This window comes from Budorcas taxicolor, chromosome 16 (assembly GCF_023091745.1).
Source record: "Budorcas taxicolor isolate Tak-1 chromosome 16, Takin1.1, whole genome shotgun sequence".
NCBI lineage: Eukaryota > Metazoa > Chordata > Mammalia > Artiodactyla > Bovidae > Budorcas > Budorcas taxicolor.
Genome location: NC_068925.1, coordinates 39,634,621 through 39,654,217, shown reverse-complemented (window position 1 = coordinate 39,654,217; position 19,597 = coordinate 39,634,621). Strand labels below are relative to the sequence as shown.

Below are 19,597 nucleotides of genomic sequence, written 5' to 3'. Positions count from 1 at the left end.
GAATCCAGACCATGTTGAAAGGGCTTGCTGTGGGGAGAGGAACCTAAGCTATTTTCCCATCTTTGCCTAGGCCTGTCCTTCTAAAAGGGATTTAGTTTCTGCCATTCCCAACCATCTCTGTCAGCATCATCTGCATCTTGTAATGTTTGACGCTGGCAGCTAAGCTGTGTCATTCCTGAACAGGTGCAAAGATAACAGTGGTCAGAAGGCCTCAGGAAGCACCTAAATATTTATGATCTTGTTTGGGAGTCTTACTGTCTATTTAATCTCTCTTTTTAAAAAAATGATTCTTGGGACTATGGATTGTTTACATTTCAAATAGAATTCAAATATGCGTTAAATTTCTAAAAGGCACTCCTCCAAAGATGAGCAGGTCAACTCATAGAAGCCCCTGGGTAGAAACAAGGCCTCCTGTGCTGAATGTTGTCTGATCCAAACTTAAGTGAGGAGAAGTCCAGAGAAGTAAAATGACTTGCTTTAGGTTACACAGCTGATTAATGGCAAAGCTGGGAGATTGACTGGATTCCTGATTTCTAAATTTCCTATGATACCACACTGGGCAACCAACCAACTAATCAACAATTATTAAGTAATGGAGCCTTGGTTATATGGCTGTGATTTTCTACTATGCCCTTCCCTTTTCCTCTCCTCCCACCCCCCACACCCAGCAGACAAGGTAATCAAGGAGCATCTTACCTGAGCAGCTTTCTTACACAACTCAGCTGCAATATCTGAGGCTGAGTTTCCTATTCCAATCACCAAAATGCGTTTCTTTTCAAATCCCTCTGGGTGCTTGTATTGGCGGCTATGGAAATACTGGCCTTTGAACTTCTGGATACCTTTGGGGTGAAGAAAAGAGAAATCTATGAAATATGTCAAGTTAATTTCAATAAAACTACACTGTCAGCTTTTCTTTTCTGGGATCAATCATTTATTTTGTTATTTCTCCTCTTAGGGAAGTTATAATATTAAGGCCAACTGGCAAACTCAAAGTATGAAGCATGTAAGAAATGTTAGGTTAAGCATATGGTGAAGTGAAGTGAAAGTCACTCATTGTGTCTGACTTTTTCGACCTCTGGACTATACAGTCTATGGAATTCTCCAGGCCAGAATACTGGAGTAGGTAGCCATTTCCTTCTCCAAGGGATCTTCCCAACCCAGGGATTGAACCCAGGTCTCTCGCAATATGGGCAGATTCTTTACCATCTGAACCACCAGGGAAGCCCAAGCCTATAGTTCAGCACCAAAACAGTTGATTTCAGAGGTTGCAGCTTAGTTATTTACTAGAGGACAGATGGTTTTGATGAATAGAGCAGAGTCAGGTATTGATTTCCAGCCATCCATTATCCTATTTTGGACTATACAATGATACTTCAATATCACATAGCATATATTCTTTTAAATGTTTCTTAAACATATTATTAAGTGCTATTATTATAATTGTGTAATAATTGGAATAACATTCATCTTTCTTATTTTGCAAAAGCAAATAAAAACTAAAATAAACTAAAAACAAGGCACATTTAAGTCAAAGGATAGTTTCCACATTACACTAAGTCAGCAACTTACTGGATGAGTCTTTTTCTTTAATTAATTTTTTTATTGAAGGATTACAGAATTTTGTTGTTTTCTGTCAAACCTCAACATGAATCAGCCACAAGTATACATATATCCTCTCCCTTTTGAACCTCCCTCCCATCTCCCTCCCCATCCCACCCCTCTAGGTTGATACAGAGCCCCTGTTTGAGTTTCCTGAGCCATACAGCAAATTCCCATTGGGTACCTATTTTACATATGGTAATGTAAGTTTCCATGTTACTCTTTCTTTACATCTCACCCTCTCCTCCCCTCTCCCCATGTCTATAAGTCTATTCGCTATATCTGTTTCTCCATTGCTGCCCTGTAAATGAATTCTTCAAAACCATTTTTCTAGTTTCTGTATATGTGCGTCAGAATATGATATCTTTCTTTTTCTGATTCACTTCATTCTGTATAATAGGTTCTAGGTTCATCCACCTCATCAGAACTAATTCAAATGCATTCCTTTTTATGGCTGAGTAACATTCCACTGTGTATATGTACCACAACTTCTTGGTCCCTTCATCTGTCGATGGGCATCTAGGTTGCTTCCATGTTCTAGCTGTTGTAAATAGTGCTGCAATGAACAATGGGATACATGTGTCTTTTTCAACCCTGGTTTCCTCAGGGTATATGCCTAGGAGTGGGATTGCTGGGTCATATGGTGATTTTATTCCTAGGTTTTTAAGGAATCTCCATACTGTCTTCCATACTGGCTGTATCAAATTACATTCCCTCCAACAGTGCAAGACCATCTCCTTTTCTTCACACCCTCTCCAGCATTTATTGTTGTAGGCTTTTTGATGATGGCCATTCTGACCAGTGTGAGGTGATATCTCATTGTGGTTTTGATTTACATTTCTTTAATAATGAGCAATGTTGAGCATCTTTTCATGTGTTTGTTAGCCATCTGTATGTCTTCTTTGGAGAGCCTTTTTAAAAAAATTTGTTTTTAATTGAAGGATAATTCAGAGAAGGCAATGGCAATCCACTCCAGTACTCTTGCCTGGAGAATCCCAGGGATAGGGGAGCCTGGTGGGCTGCTGTCTATGGGGTTGCACAGAGTTGGACACTACTGAAGTGACTTAGCAGCAGCAGCAGCAGCAGCAGAAGGATAATTACTTTGCAATATTGTGTTGATTTCTTCCATACATCAATGTGAATCAGCCAAAGGTATACATCTCTCCCTCTTGAACCTCCCTCCCATTTTCCACCCCATTTCACCCTTCTAGGTTGTCACAGAGCCCCAGTTTGAGCTCCCTGAGTCATACAGTAAATTCCCACTGCCTATCTATTTTGCATATGATAGTGTATATGTTTCCATGTTCCTCTCTCCATTTGTTCCACCCTCTCCTTCCCCCACCTCAACCCATATCAACAAGTCTGTTCTCTATGTCTATGTCTCCACTGCTGCCCTAAAAATAGGCTCATCAGTACCATCTTTCTAGATTCCATGTATATGTATTAATATACTATATATTTGTTTTTCTCTTTCTGACTTCACTCTGTATGATAGACTCTAAGTTCATCCACCTCATTAGAACTGACTCAAATGTGTTCACTTTAATGACTGAGTAATATTCCATTGTATGAATGTGCCCAGCTTCTTTATCCATTCATCTGTCAATGGACATCTAGATTGCTTCCCATGGACAGGCCTTTTTGAAGATAAACATCGGTGTCTTTTCCCAGGAAAACATGACCTTATTAAAGTCTTTGATGATGGGTTGCTTAGATCACGTGCTCAGTTGCTTCAGTCGCATAGGACTCTGCAGCTCCATGGACTGTAGTCTGCCAGGCTCCTCTGTCTATGGAATTTTACAGGTAAGAATACTGGAGTGGTTGCTCTTTCCTTCTCCTTTAGATCATTTGAGTTCTCAAAGTGTTGGTCCCTTGGCCAGCAGTATTAGCATAACTTGTTAGAGATGCAAATTCTCAGTCTAGACCTACAGAGCTGGAAATGCTAGGGGTGGAGCCTAGAAAGTTGTGGTTTTAAAAGTCCTCCAGGTGATTCTGTTGGAAAGTTCCATTGCTTTAGATCAGGACATCTCAGTCCTGTTTGCATATTGAAATCACTTGAACAAGTAATTGACCTAGGCCTACCCTAGACCAATTGAATCTTTGAAGGTTATTTGAACTTTAAAACCTCCTCAGGTGGCTTGAATAATGTGGGGCTTGGACTGAACCACCCTATTAAATGTTTTCCTAAAGGCCTTGGGAAGGAAGTGTGCTCTCTTAAGGAGGAGACTGGGAGGGGCCATCCTCCCCTGCACTCCCAGCATCCATCACTATCGTATAGGAGCACTGATGTCCAGAAACTACCCCCAGTAACCCTGGCTGTGGGCATGGCTCTGTGGAAGTCCCCAGAATGAAACAAAGTCACAAGTGTTTGGCAGGATAGAAAAAGGTCAGGGTAAGCTTTTGTTATTGTTCAGCCCCTCAATCCTGTCCAACTCTGCAACCCCATGGACTGCAGAACGCCAGGCTTCCCTGCCGTAAGGTAAGGTATATGGCTGAAAGGATCTCTCCAACAGAAAACCAACTTGGGTGAAAATTCTCTGAAATTCTGAGTAACATTTAGTCACTTTGGGGGAGGCTGAACTTTGGCTGAACTCTGATAATGAAGACCGGGAGGGCTCAAAAGAAACAAAGATGGTATTTGGAGTCTTTCATCTTTCTGGCTCTATCCTGATTTTAATATTATGCTGAGTTGCAGTAGCTAGCCAGTTTTGCTGTCAATCCAGCCTGAACATTAAATGCTTGGACACCTACTCCCAAAAGCCGGGGCTCTACACAGGCCTCACCTGGAAATGACTCCAGTGGGAGATGAGGAAGGATGTGATGGCCGTTGCAGACCATGACTCCGTCAAAGACAGCGCTTTGCTCCTTGCCATTGTTCTCCGTAACAACCACCCACTGGCCAGAGGATGCAAAATCTGGGTGTTTTTTCACACTGAGGACGGTTGTCTGGAATCAAACACAGAGAAGGCATCACTGAGAATTACTCTGGCATAAAAGGGGCCTTGTCCAGTGCCAGGAGTGGGTAAGGGTAGAGTGCAATGTCTGGCTCCATTGAGATTCCATTTGAAGCCATTTCAAGCCACTTAAGGCAAAGACTGCTAAGTGCGCCCTGCTGCTTCTTCCTTGGCACATGCTACCAAGGATGTACTGCTTTGTGTGAGAGTCCTGACTCAGCAGTGGGAACCAGCGTTAAGGACTGAATAAGGAGGGAGACTTAGAAAATCACGGCAAAACTCTGGGCAAGATACAAAATACATGTTCATCATTCAAGTGATCGCACAATCAGCATTTATCACAGAACTTTTGTGTTGACCTCTGTGCAGACTCTGTGTTAGAGAAGATATTCCATGTATAGCACCTGGTACCACGACAGTACTCCATGAATGGTGAGTTGTTCCTATTTATTTTATTAAAGGTATCATGTGGTTTTTTTTTTAAAAAAAATTTATGTTTGGTTGCACTAGGTCTTCATTGTTACTCGCAGGCTTTCTCACATTGTGGAGAGTGGGGGTTACTCTTCATTGAGGTGCATGGGCTTCACGTTGAGGTGGCTTCTCATGTTGCTGAGGATGGTCTCTAGGGCATGAGAGCTTCAGTAGCTGCGGCACACAGGCTCAGTATTTGCAACACACAGGCTCAGTAATTGTGGTGGATGGGCTTAGTTGCTCCATGGCATATGGAATCATCTTGGACCAGGGATCAAACCTGTGTCCCTGCATTGGTAGAGGGATTCTTATCCACTGTGCCACCAAGGAAGTCTGCATCATATCCTTTATTTTGCATATTGTTGTTTACTAGTGAGTGCAGATTTTTTCTTTTTGGTAATATTTATTGTTACATTTGTACAACATTTCTTGCTTTGTGAATTGTCTGTTCATATCCACTATTTTTTTTTTTTTAAGATGTAGTGTGTGGGCTTCTCTTGCAGAGCACAGGCTCTAGGAGCGTGGGCTTCAGTAGTTACAGCACATGGGCTCAGTAGTTGTGGCTTGTCATCTTTATTTTTAAAATGTCTTACTAGCAATACATTTCATACTCTCATTTGGATTAAATTACTGGTTTATTGATTTTTTTGTAAATGTTGTTTGCTGTGTGGAGGTTTATGGATTTTTAAAAGTGTACATAAATGCTGTGTTTGCTATATTTAAGAAGCAACGTCAAAGGAAGTGAAGAGTTTCTCCCAGATGAACGGCATGCATCCCTCTTGATGGCAAGTGTTTGAGCCCCTTATACATGCTTTTCAAAATTTCAGATAGTTTTCAAAATGCTGTGTTGGCAATTTTGAAACTTTTACAGTTTAAAAAAATGTATGTGGAATGTTGTGAAAAGCCTACAAAATATCTGGATATTTTCAGTTGAAAGATTTCAAATTTGAACTTAAGCGTAGTATATTCACTAAAGTACTCCAGATTCTTGGCTATTCAAAATGTGGTCAGAGGACCAATCTTCACTGTCACTGGGGAGGTTATTAGAAATGTAACTGACCTGAGCCAGTTCACTCCTCCTCAAGCAACCTGGTGGTTTCCTATTCCTGGGAGGTCACTGTATTGATACTGAACTTAGTCTGGACATGTCCTTTTATAGTTTGAATTGAATTCCGGCATCTTATAGCTTGTACCGATTCAGAGACCAATAAATGGGAGTGAGTTTTCTTAACCCCTCTCCAACCTCCAGAAAACAATGTCAGTAAAACGATAAACAAGAGAAGAAGCAACGAGGGGAACGCTATATTAGATAGGTGGAAACATTTTCATGGTGTTTGCATATGTTTATCATATGTTTGTATATGTTATCCGCCAAATCAATTATTACAAATAATGTAATACAAATATATAGTAAAACAAAAATTACTGAGAAAATGAAATGTGTTAAAAAAATAAGTTCTACCAATATTTATTCAAAGCTATAATTAATTTCCTAGACACAGTTACTAGTTTTCAGAGTATAGGTTATTGATACAAATTTAGGATGTTTAATGAAGATATTGGTTTTTTCTTGTTGATTATTTGTTTTTGAGGAAACAAGGGAAAGGTAGTTATAATTGCATTTCAGAATTATCTGGCCATTCTTATGTTGCTAAAGAATGCATCAAAAATTAACAAAAATGGTTTCTATAGGGTTCTGAGATGAATGGGGAGCTGTGGGTTTATCTAGTCCATTTTCTAAGATAATCCATTTCTATGGAGAAGGTAAGAAAATAAAACAACATAACTTGTTTTCATATACCCTTTCAAAGGAAATGAGGCTAGTCACCTTCAGTGGTTATAGATACTAATTTAAATGCAGTTTCACTGTCAAAATATCATTCAAGCCTTAATTTTGAAGAATGTTTTTCTTCTGTTTATGCATATAGCCTATAATATCACAGATAATGACATTACTTTTTGAGTTTTCTATCGTGCTGTTTTGGAGAAGGAAATGGCAACCCACTCCATTGTTCTTGCCTGGAGAATTCCAGGGACAGGGGAGCCTGGTGGGCTGCCGTCTATGGGGTCGCACAGAGTCGGACACGGCTGAAGCGACTTAGTAGTAGTAGTATCGAGCTGTTTCCCTCCCTCCCACCCAAAATACAATACCTGGAACTGAATATACTTTAGTAGATCAAACTTCTTGGCAAAGATTCTGAAATATTCCAGGAGTTTAGAATTGTGCAGGAAGTTTGGAAAATCTTCAGGCATTGGAAAGTCACTGAAACAGGACATTTCTTTGCTGGTGTTGCTGATGACAGATTGATAGATACTTGCTCGGCCATCTTCAACATTTTCCTAATGAAATAAAGGAGTAATAATAAGGTATTAAAGAAATCCCTTGATTTCCTATTCACCTTCCACATCTAACCCCTGCGTGATGTGAAGCTCTTTCATTGTTGTTGTTGTTTAGTCATGTTCAACTCTTTTGTGACGCCATGGACTGTAACCGGCCAGGCTACTCTGTCTATGGGATTTCCCAGGTGAGAATACTGGAATGGGTTGCCATTTTCTTCTTCAGGTGATCTTCCCAACCCAGGGATTGAACCTACCCCTCCTACTTGGCAGGTGGATTCTTTACCACTGAGCCAACTGGGAAGCCCCTTTCATTGCTGCAGTATGACTGAAGCGTCTGGTGGATGAGGAGCTGTGTGTGTGCCATTCTTACGTTGCTTAAGAATGCATCAATAATTAGCTTCCCAGATTTCTAACTGTTTAGTGTCAATCATTGTGACAACTGATGCTGAAGCTGAAACTCCAATACTTTGGCCACCTGATGTGAAGAACTGACTCATTGGAAAAGACCCTGATACTGGGCAGGACTGAAGGCAGGAGAAGAAAGGGATGATGGATGAGATGGTTGGATGGCATCACTGACTCAATGGACATGAATTTGAGTAAACTCCAGGTGTTGGCAATGGACAGGGAGGCCTGGTGTACTGCAACCCATGGGGTTGCAGAGTCAGACACGACTGAGTAACTGAACTGAACTGAACTGATTGTGACAATCAGCCCCCTTCCAAAATTTTCCCTGGGGAGGCTACACCCATCTTCCACATCTTTAGGAACCAATAAACTCTGCGTCACTGGTCAGAGACTATAATGGAGAGTTTCAGTTAAAATGAGTACTTTGGGGAGCAGGAAGTGTTCACATCTTAATTTGAATCCCCCACCTTTATCTTAGGCTTTATGTGAATCAACCTTCCTCAAGTGATAATAGTAAGTAGTAGTTTTTTTGTTTCTGGATGCACCGGGTTTTTGTTGCAGTGCATGGGTTTTCTCTAGTTGTGTCAGTGGCTTATTTGCTCTGTAGTATGTGGGATCTTAGTCCCCGCAGTGGGATCAAACCTACATCCCCTGCACTGGAAGGTGGATTCCTAACCCCTAGACCACCAGGGAAGTCTCAAATAAGTAGTGTTAATGCCAATCAAGTATATTTTTTCCTTTTGAACTTTTTATTTTGTACTAGAGTAGAAAAACATTGATTTCTGCTTTATTGACTATGCCAAAGCCTTTGACTGCGTGGATCACAATATACTGTGGAAAATTCTGAAAGAGATGGGAATACCAGACCACCTGACCTGCCTCTTGAGAAATCTATATGCATTTCAGGAAGCAACAGTTAGAACTGGACATGGAACAGCAGACTGCTTCCAAATAGGAAAAGGAGTACGTCAAGGCTCTATATTGTCACCTTGCTTATTTAACTTATATGCAGAGTACATCGTGAGAAACGCTGGGCTGGAAGAAGCACAAGCTGCAATCAAGATTGCTGGGAGAAATATCAATAACCTCAGATATGCAGATAATACCACCCTTATGGCAGAAAGTGAAGAGGAACTAAAGAGCCTCTTAATGAAAGTGAAAGAGGATACTGAGAAAGTTGGCTTAAAGCTCAACATTCAGAAAACGAAGATCATGGCATCTGGTCCCATCACTTCATGGGAAATAGATGGGGAAACAGTGGAAACAGTGTCAGACTTTATTCTTTTGGGCTCCAAAATCACTGCAGATGGTGATTGCATCCATGAAATTAAAAGACGCTTACTCCTTGGAAGGAAAGTTATGACCAACCTAGATAGCATATTAAAAAGCAGAGATATTACTGTGCCAACAAAGGTCTGTCTAGTCAAAGCTAAAGTTTTTCCAGTAGTCATGTATGGATGTGAGAGTTGGACTGTGAAGAAAGCTGAGGGCCGATGAATTGATGCTTTTGAACTGTGGTGTTGGAGAAGACTCTTGAGAGTCCCTTGGACTGCAAGGAGATCCAACCAGTCCATCCTAAAGGAGATTGGTCCTTGGTGTTCATTGGAAGGACTGATGCTGAAACTGAAACTCCAGTACTTTGGCTACCTGATGCGAAAGAGCTGACTCATTTGGAAAGACTCTGATGCTGGGAGGGATTGAGGGCAGGAGGAGAAGGGGAAGACAGAGGATGAGATGGTTGGATGGCATCACCGACTCAATGGACATGAGTTTGAGTGAACTCTGGAAGTTGGTGATGGACAGGGAGGCCTGGCGTGCTGTGATTCATGGGGTTGCAAAGAATCAGACACAACTGAGCGACTGAACTGGACTTATAGCTGATTAACCATGTTGTGATAGTTTCAGGTGAACAGTGCAGGGGTCAGTCATACATACAAAGGTGTCCATTCTCCCTCAAACCTCACTCCCATCCAGGCTGCCACATACCATTGAGTTCCATGTGCTACACTATAGATCCTTGTTGGTTATTCATTTTAAATATTGCAGTGTGTACATGAACATCCCAAACTCCCTAGCTATCCTTTCCCCACCTGCCCATAGCAACTGTAAATTTGTTCTTTAAGTTTTTGAGTCTCTTTCTGTCTTGTAAATAAGTTCATTTGTATCATTCTTTTTAGATTCCTCAATCAAACCTTAAGTTTGATTCTGAGTGTTGTTGAGTATGCTTTGATAATTCAGGAGATAGCACATGCTGTGTCTGAGTTTATAATTTCCTCTACAAGAAGTGGTCTGTGTAATGATTTAATGTTAAATCATGTGAGAGCCAAGTGTGGTGATTCAGTGTTTGTGAAGTCAGAATGTTATCAAACAAGCTTTATAAGAAAATGTAAATAACGCCACCCAAAAACTCAACAGATGCTTCTGTACAGGCAGAGACTAAGTATATTCCAGCATATAGTAGTTGCTATAATGACTCAGCACCAGGGTAGGATGTAAAAAGAAATGGAAAGATTATAGGAACTCATGAATTAATTGTAATAAATTACCTAATCTTAACATAAATGGCATTATAATGTTCTCTACGGAATAGTAAATAAAGGACAGTAAATATCCAACTCTAATTCTACCGTTGTAATAAATCAGTTGTATATGTTGCTTTCTTACCATTACTTATGGAAAATTATTACTTTCCTGCCAGATCTTTAGGTCAAGCCTCCTTAGATTTTTGGACATGGAAAGAGGCAACCTGGACTAGCAGCAGGGGCCTGGGCTTTGAGTTAGACACAGGTTTGAATTAATCTCTTTCAGGCTGTATGAGCCTGGACCAGTCAGTGCCTCTGAGCTTCGGGATGTGCTAGGTGCTCAAAAGTATTGTTATTGTCTATTGTTACAGAAGAAGCTATAAGTTTCAGCAAAGTTGTCAGTGACTCCTCACTGTTCACCATAAAGTAAAGGTATCCAGACAGCTGCTCTGACACCACAGGAACTGACACAAACACACTCACTATCATCTATCACATCTGAATTTTCTTTACAAGAGGCTATACTTAATTTCAAAGAGTTAAAGATTAAACTGTGGGATCTTTCCTCTTTTATCAGCAAAGCTCTATATATGTGTTGGTCTTCACTGTGTCCAGAGATTATCAGTACTAACATGATTTTCCAAGGCTAAAACGATGTTTGCTCTCAGATCCTGCCATTTAAGACCAATAAAATCCGAGTTTGTAAAGATCCTCCTCCCTCATACATTGCACTCTCTTCCTCATTCATTCATTCACTCATGCCTACCATAAGCCAGGAGTCAGATGCCTTTTTTCCCATGAGCAGATTGTTTATCTTTCCTAGTCCATAATTAAGGTGCAGATGATAGCTTTGTTGCAGTATTAAGTGGCTTGGTAAAAACTAGTCATGCTAGGGCATGTCAGCTTTCTAGGTGATTAATTTGGTGTGGTCTTATTATTAACTGTATGTATTTACAGAAGGCAAAGGGAGTTTGTATTCAAATATGAAGTGCTTTCTGTCTCATATACAAGGATATAATCTGCACTTTGGATGAATAAATCATGGTATTTTTGTTTTCCAACCTAGCTTCAAATTGCATAATACAGTCATCCCTTAGTATTCATAGGGGATTAGTTCCAGGACCCTCTGTGGATACCGACATCCAAGGATACTCAAGTCCATTATATAAAATGGTGTCATATATGCACAAAGCATACACAAGTTACGTAAGTCAGATTCCTCCTTTTCTCCTGTAAAATGGAGTTCATCAATTGTTCCGTTAGACAGCTGTCATGAGGCTTTGATGAGATTAGATAAAATGCTTCGCACAATGCCTGACTTTAAATAAGTGCTCCATCCACGTTTGCCTCTCTTGCATTACTACTGGCCATTAGAGTTAGTCTTACTGAACCAGTCATAGTTTTGAGACAGAATAACACGGACTGTTACAGTAGAGCTAACATGTTAGTTTTTACAAGTGCTTTAAATTGGCTTTAACATGTGGTTAGCTCCTCTGTCAGGTCATTTTAAGGGAATTTTGAGTGATGACAACTGGTTTTGATGTCTGAGCCCCTATAGTAGTTTCAGGGCCAGGGCAAGGCTCTCCTTTGGGGGTTTTACTTGTGTAATTTGACACAACTGATGATGACATCAAAATTCTTTTACTGAACATCAAGTAATCATCTTTATACTTAGGTTGATTGGTAGACAACTATTAAAAAATGCTTTCTGTCCATGTGCGCTTCTTCCTATACTGGCTGAAGTAGATGTCTATAGGCTTAGATAAATCTGGGTATAATTGAGTTTTCCTGGGGTTATAAAGGGAAGATGATTCTTATTAATTCTCCAGGCAAGAACACTGGAGTGGGTTGCCATTTCCTTCTCCAATGCATGAAAGTGACAAGTGAAAGTGAAGTCGCTCAGTCATGTCTTCGCGACCCCATGGACTGCAGCCTACCAGGCTCCTCCATCAATGGGATTTTCCAGGCAAGAGTACTGGAATGGGGTGCCATTTTCTTCTCCAAAGTAAATAAATAAATGTCTATCAACTATATATCTTGTTTAGGCCCTGAGCTTGGAGTTAGGGGTAAAGTATTACCAGGACAAACAGTTTTCTATCTTCATGGAGCTTATTGTCACATTGAATTAAAATCAGTTTGGGCTTTGGGGATGAAAAGTAGAGAAATAAGATGGGAGGCTTTGCTCTCAACCAAGGCAAGGACAGGAGACATGACTTTCAAAACAGATAAATTTAACTCATATATTTACTTAAAATACAAGCACTGACTAAAAATGAGCTAAGCACAAATACAGATTAATAGCCTGAATTTCCTAACAAATAGAATTAGTGACAATTTACTTGTTTAAGATAATTGATCGTATGGTAAGTATTTTTCTTAATATAAATTTTTTTGCAAGTCAGAAGATTATGTACCAAAATCAAGTTAGTTCAGACAACACCGATTTAGAATTTATGATCTTTTATTATAGGCTGGACTGAAGTTTATCTTTGATTCCTTAAAGATGAAAAGGATATAAAAACTAAATTAAGTTTAAGAAAGATTATAAAGCTAATATTTAATCTAGAATGAGCAAGCTTACAAAGCAAAAATCCACTTATTACAAATGTAAATACAAAATCTTATAAATTTTTTTTGTTATGCAATGTAATTATATTGACTTCTAACAATCCAAGGTTTATTCTCATGGCTAGTTATTCTAAGCAGTTTGGAAATAAAATTTATTTCTTTGAAAATATCCTAATATTCCATATTTTCACTTTCTCAGGTGGATTTTATCTGCTCTGTTACTTGTAATAAGTATAATTGAAACTTCAAATTCTTACCAATAAGAATATTTTTATTTTAATTATTTTAGCATCTTATTTTTATTTTAAAAATTTTAATTTTTTAATTGGCTTATAGTTGATTCACAATGTTGTGTTAGTTTCTGCAGTACAGCAAAGTGAATCAGTTATACTTACACCCACTCTTTTTTAGATTCTTTTCTCATGTGGGTCCTTGTCCTACAGTTAGAGGCAAAACTGTCATTCTCAAATGCTAATCTATGGACTAATTCCAGTAGAAGAATTCAGGGGAGCTTTGAAAAGTATAAAAAGGGTGAGTAGGTCTGGTTTGGGCCCAGACATCTGTATTTTAGAAGTGCTACCCAGCTGACTGTTATGCACAATGAACACTGGGAGACACACCCTTTATTAGAGTGTCATTGCATTCTGCCCTCTCTCCTTTGGGATGGTACTTCCCTAATTTCTACCCTTGATCACTGAAAGAGCCCCCTAATTAAACTTGTTGACTCAGATACTGCCCACTGTCTTCACTGATTTCAGGGTAAATGGTACACTCATTGGCATGGGACACAAGGTCCTCATGGTGAGACTCTGGCTCTTCTCTCCAGCCTCATCAGTTATCTCTCAGCCACCTGCATCCTTCTTTCCAGCCATATTACGTGACTTTCTATTCTCTAAGTGTATCAAGTTTCACAAATCTCCACACCTTTGCACATGCCATTTGCTCAGCCTAGATGGATTTTCACATATCTGATCTCTGTTTATTTGTCAAGACAAATAAAAGTATCATACCCTTCTGCTGAGTGAGATTCTGTGCTTTCCATAACACTCAGTGTTTCAGCTTTTATAAATCTGCACTCTGGATTTTCTTTAGTTCCCGCCACACCCCCCTCCTGAAAAACGAGCCCTTTGATGGCAGAAACTGTACAATTGTGTCTTTTTAGTACCTAATATATGCCTGGTGCATATTATGCAACCAGGTGATATGTTTGTTGAATGAGTGAAAGAAGTCATGTTAACCAGAGCATTTTCCCCTCATTGTAAATAGGGCCTAATGATACTAAGATACTACTAAATGATACATTAAAACAGTAGTGTAATGGGAATAAATAAATGGTTTTGCTGATAGTATGCTACAAACTTTGTTTTGTTTTATGCATGCAAATTTTATGATTTTGCTAATATTATGTTACAAACTTTATTCTATTCTATACATGTAAACATTACTTCTTTAAAAAAAAATTATGGAAAACTAACCAAAATTAGGGCTTTCCTCTGTAGCTCAGTTGGTAAAAAATCTGCCTGCAGTGCAGGAGACCTGGGTTCGATTCCTGGGTCGGGAAGATCCCTTGGAGAAGGAAATGGCAACCCACTCCAATATTCTTGCTTGGAGAATCCCACAGAGGAGCCTGGCAGGGTACAGTCCATGACGTCGCAGGAGTTGGACACAACTTAGCGACTAAACCACCAATCGAAAGATATCTTAAACAGCTGGCAAAGAGGCTTAAGAACCATAGTATTTTATATTTGCTTTCCTGAAGAGTTATTAATATCTAATATGTTGAATTTGGTTCTATTAAATGGACAACAATGTACAAAAATATATATTGAATAATGCTGTGATACATTTATCACAGAGAACTTCTGAAAGTAAAACAAGGGTAAGGCGGTTATCTTTTCAGGGAAGGAAATGGCTCTTTGTTCTAAGCTAGTTCTGTCTAATGTTAAACTGAACATAATGTGCTGTTAAAAAAACATGCCAGTTGAAACAGAAGAGAGGCTGTGAGGCATAGAATAAAGAAAGTACGTGTTTTGGTCAGTGCGAAAATGGCACCATATGGGGAAATTCCTTTTGGTGATTTCCCAGGTGTCTACTTCACAGTCTCATCTATTATCAACATTTAAATTAGCAAATTTGATGGAGACAAATACAGATGATCAAATTTGTATATACCCAAAGTGTGGAGGCATAGAAACTTGACAGAGGATTGAAACTTCAAATAAACACTTAAGAAAGTGAGGTATAGGTGATTTACAATATTATAGTACTTTCAGGTGTACAGATAGTGATTCAATATTTTTATACATTGTACTCCATTAGAACTTGTTACAAAATAATGGCTATATTTCCCTGTGCTGTGCAATATATCCTTGTTGCTTAGCTTATTTATTTTATACAGGGTAGCCAAGCCACTCCAGTACTCTTGCCTAGAAAATCTCATGGACGGAGGAGTTTGGTAGGCTGCAGTCCATGGGGTCGCTACTAGTCAGACATGACTGAACGACTTCACTTTCACTTTTCACTTTCATGCATTGGAGAGGGAAATGCAACCCACTCCAGTGTTCTTGCCTGGAGAATCCCAGGGATGGGGGAGCCTGGTGGGCTGCCGTCTATGGGGTTGCACAGAATCGGACACGACTGAAGCGACTTAGCAGCAGCAGCAGCAGCAGCAGCTTGTATCTGTTAGTCCTATACTCCTAACTTGCCCCTCCTCTCTTCCCTCTCTCCACTGGTAACCATTAGTTTGTTCTCGATATCTGTGAGTCTGTTTCTGTTTTGTTATATACATTCGTTTGCCTTATTTTTCAGGTTACACACATAACCAATAACAGAGTATCTGTCCTTCTCTGACTTGTTTCACTAAGCATAATACTATCTAGGTCCATCCATAGGTTGTTGCAGGTGCCAGAGTTTCATTATTTTCTATGGCTGAGTAGTATTCCATTATGTATACTGCCACATCTTTATCCAATCATCTGTTGATGGACATTTAGTTTGCTTCCATATTTTGGCAGTTACAAATATTGGGGTGTCTGTATCTTTTTGAATTTGTGTTTTTAGATATACACCCAGCAGTGAAATTGCTGCATTGTATAGTAATTCTATTTTTAATTTTTTGAGGAAATTCCATACTGTTTTCCACAGTGACTGTACTAATACATACACATTCCCGCCAACAGTATACAAGGGTTAGCTTTGTTCTACATTCTTGCCAACATTTCTTATTTGTGGTCTTTTTGATAATAGCCACCCTGGTGTGAGGTAATATCTCATTATGGTTTTAATTTGCATTTCTCTGATTAGCAATGTTAAACATCTTTCCATATGCCTGTAGGCCATCTGTGTGTCTTCTTTAGAGAAATATTTATTCAAGACTTATGCCCATTTTAAAATTGAGTTGCTTCTTTTTTGATACTGAGTTGTATGAGCTGTTTATATATTTTGAATATTAACCCCTTATCAACCATATCATTTGCAAGTATTTTCTCCCATTCAGTAGGTCATCTTTTCATTTTGTTGATGATTTCCTTTGCTGTACAAAGGCTTTTAAGTTTTATTAGGTCTCATTTGTTTATTTTTGCTTTTGTTTTCTTTGCCTTAGACAAATAAAAAAAATATGCTCTAATTTATATCAAAGAGTGTTCTGCCTATGTTCTTTTTTAGGAGTTTTATGGTTTTAGATCTTATATTTAGGTCTTTAATCCATTTTGAGTTTAATTTTTAATATGGTGTGAGTAAATATTCTAATATTCAACACAGAAAACTTAACAGAAGATTAAAACTTCATATAAACACTCTGACTAAGAATAAAACCACCTAAATAATGTCTACCATGCACAAATGTGAAATCCTGTAATTAAGATTAAAAAATTAGTTTTTACAAAGATAGGGGTTCAGATGAAAAACACACAGGGGTTTTAATTGATCCCAAGTTTAGTATTCATCATTAGAATTCTGTGAGATGAAGCATGAGGGTAAACATAGAAGTTTAACCTCAATATTGTGGCATCTTAGACATCTTATTATGTCATCTTACTGTCATCTACCACTTATTAGTTAATATAGGCAAATCACTTACTTTGGCTTTCTCACTTTTAAGTTGGAGTTAATAAAAACTAATGTATTGTGAGTATAGAATGAGATAATTCATATGCAAATAATTATATAAATGATAGCATTAGCTTTGCAAATATTGAAAAGGCTACTGCTGCTGCTGCTGCTAAGTCACTTCAGTCGTGTCCGACTCTGTTCAACCCCATAGATGGCAGCCCACCAGGCTCCCCCGTCCCTGGGATTCTCCAGGCAAGAACACTGGAGTGGGTTGCCATTTCCTTCTCCAACTGAAATGGCTAGTGCACATTAAACCTTTAGTAGAGGTGCAGCATTCAAACCTAGTGAAGCACAAGCTATAGTGGGAAAGTATAAAATGAGTTGACCATAAATTTTTTGAGGGGAGTGATTTTTATCTGATTCATTCAGACTTTCATTTTTATTATTTTCCCGCTACCTATATTCCCTTGGGCAGGTTATTTATCCTAAACTCTTCATATGTTAAGTGAGGATAATCATAACACCTATGCCCTAGGAGTATTGTGAAGAAAAATGAGATGGTGCATGGCAAATGTTTCCTGTTGCTGGAGAAAAGTGCTAAAATATATGTTAATTACTCACCTTTCTCATGTTCCAAAATGGCCACTAGAAAGTGCTAGAGGACCTTTCGGAAGAATTCAGCACCATCCGAGTAGGGCATGGGGCAGGAATTTTAAAATTTTGTTTTAACTTGTCACCACTAAATGTATTAAGTGATCTTAGAAGAATTGTGTGTAAATATAGAAGTTAAACAGTAATATATTTTAACATTGATTCTGATTGGTAGAGTTGTGGAGAGGCAAGTTTTGCTTGAAGTGGGTGTGGAGGCTCCCAGCAGAATTTTCAGCAGCTCCTTTCTTGGCACTACTGTCTCTTGGAAATCCGGACCCTCTCGTGGTCCCATTGGAGGCTTGTGAAATTTTGCTTATTGCATGTTTCACTCTTCAGTGAAGATTTTGTCTTCTTTGGGTAGAGAAATTGTTTATATTTATCACTTGGATATAGTTTTAAGGGACGTTTGAAGTGTGATATTGTTGCAAGTGCCAGGGAGCTGTATACTTAACCATTTTATATCTAATAAAGCTTGGAATATAAAGCTGAGCACTGAAGAGTTGATGCTTTTGAACTGTGGTGTTGGAGAAGACTCTTGAGAGTCCCTTGGACAGCAAGGAGATCCAGCCAGTCCATCCTCAAGGAAATTGGTCCTGAATATTCATTGGAAGGACTGATGCTGAAGCTGAAACTCCAATACTTTGGCCACCTGATGTGAAGAACTGACTCATTTGAAAAGACCCTAATGCTGGGAAAGATCGAAGGTGGAGCAGAAGGGGACAACAGAAGATGAGATGGTTGGATGGCATCACCATCTCGATGGACATGAGTTTGAGTAAACTCTGGGAGTTGGTGATGGACAGGGAAACTCGGCATACTGCAGTCCATGGGGTTGCAAAGAGTTGGATACAACTGAGTGACTGAACTGAACTAATTCAAATTTTAACCTAACTCTTCTATCCCACAGGATGATATCTCTAATTCTGAAATTTTAGACATGAGGAATGTGATAGCAGGAGAAATATTTTGGGGCAGAAAGCATCTTCCTGGAATTAATCAAATCATATATATAAATTGAATCATAATTGACATACAAAATTGTATTAATTTCAGATGTAGAACATAATGGTTGACATTTGTATGGATTGTGAAATGATCACCACAGTAAGTCCTATTTCTCATTTGTCGTGATAAAAAGTTAAGAAGTTCTTTTTTTCTTGAGATGAGAACTTTTAAGATTTACTTTCCTAGCAATCTTTATTTATTTATTTATTTTTGGCCACATCTCATGGCATGTGAGATCTTAGTTCTCCCACCAGGGATTGAACCCATGCCACTAGACTACCAGGGAAGTCCTCTTAGCAACTTTTAAATTTGTAATACAATATTTTGAACTATAGTTCCTATGCTATATATGCATGACATTTATTTTATAAATGGAATTATGTACCTCTTGAGCTTGTTTACCCATTCCCCAATCCCCTATCCTCTGGTAACCAATCTGTTCTCTGTATTTATGAGTTTCATTTTGCTTATATTTTAGATTCCACATATAAGTGAAATGATATGGTATTTGTCTTTCTCTGTCTTAATTACTTTTACCTAGCATAATACCCAAGGTCTATTCATAATGTTGCAAATGGCAAGATTTCATTCTTTTTTATGGCTGAGTAATATTCCAATGTATACCACATCCATTTATCTTTTGATGGACACTTAGGTTATTCCCCTATCTTGGCTGTTGTAAATAATGCTTCAGTGACTATGGGGGTGCATTATATCTTTTCCAATTAGTGGTTTTGTTTTCTTCAGATAAATACTCAGAACTAGAATTCCTTAATTATTATTGGTAGTTCTATTTTTAATATTTTGAGGAACCTCTATACTGTTTTCCATAGTGGCTGCACCATTTTACATTTCCACCAGTAATACACAAGGATTTTCTTTTCTCAGCATCCTCACCAACATTTGTTGTTATTTATTGTCCTTTTGATAATAGCCATTCAGAACCATGGGAGGTGATATCTTGTTGTGTTTTTAATTTGCATTTCCCTGATGATTAGTGACATTGAGCATATTTTCATGTACCTGTTG

General features: G+C 38.7%; 1 protein-coding gene across 1 annotated transcript in view; it reads right to left on the bottom strand.

Moving 5' to 3' along the window:
* The window catches only part of FMO2 (flavin containing dimethylaniline monoxygenase 2), a 40,544-nt gene that overhangs the window by 9,174 nt on the left and 11,773 nt on the right, over window positions 1-19,597 (bottom strand). The window contains exons 3-5 of the mRNA XM_052653805.1: window positions 7,176-7,364; window positions 4,383-4,545; window positions 697-839 (exon numbers count right to left, since the gene is read on the bottom strand). Coding sequence (XP_052509765.1) covers window positions 697-839; window positions 4,383-4,545; window positions 7,176-7,364 — 495 coding nt within the window. The remainder of the gene's footprint in view (window positions 1-696; window positions 840-4,382; window positions 4,546-7,175; window positions 7,365-19,597) is intronic.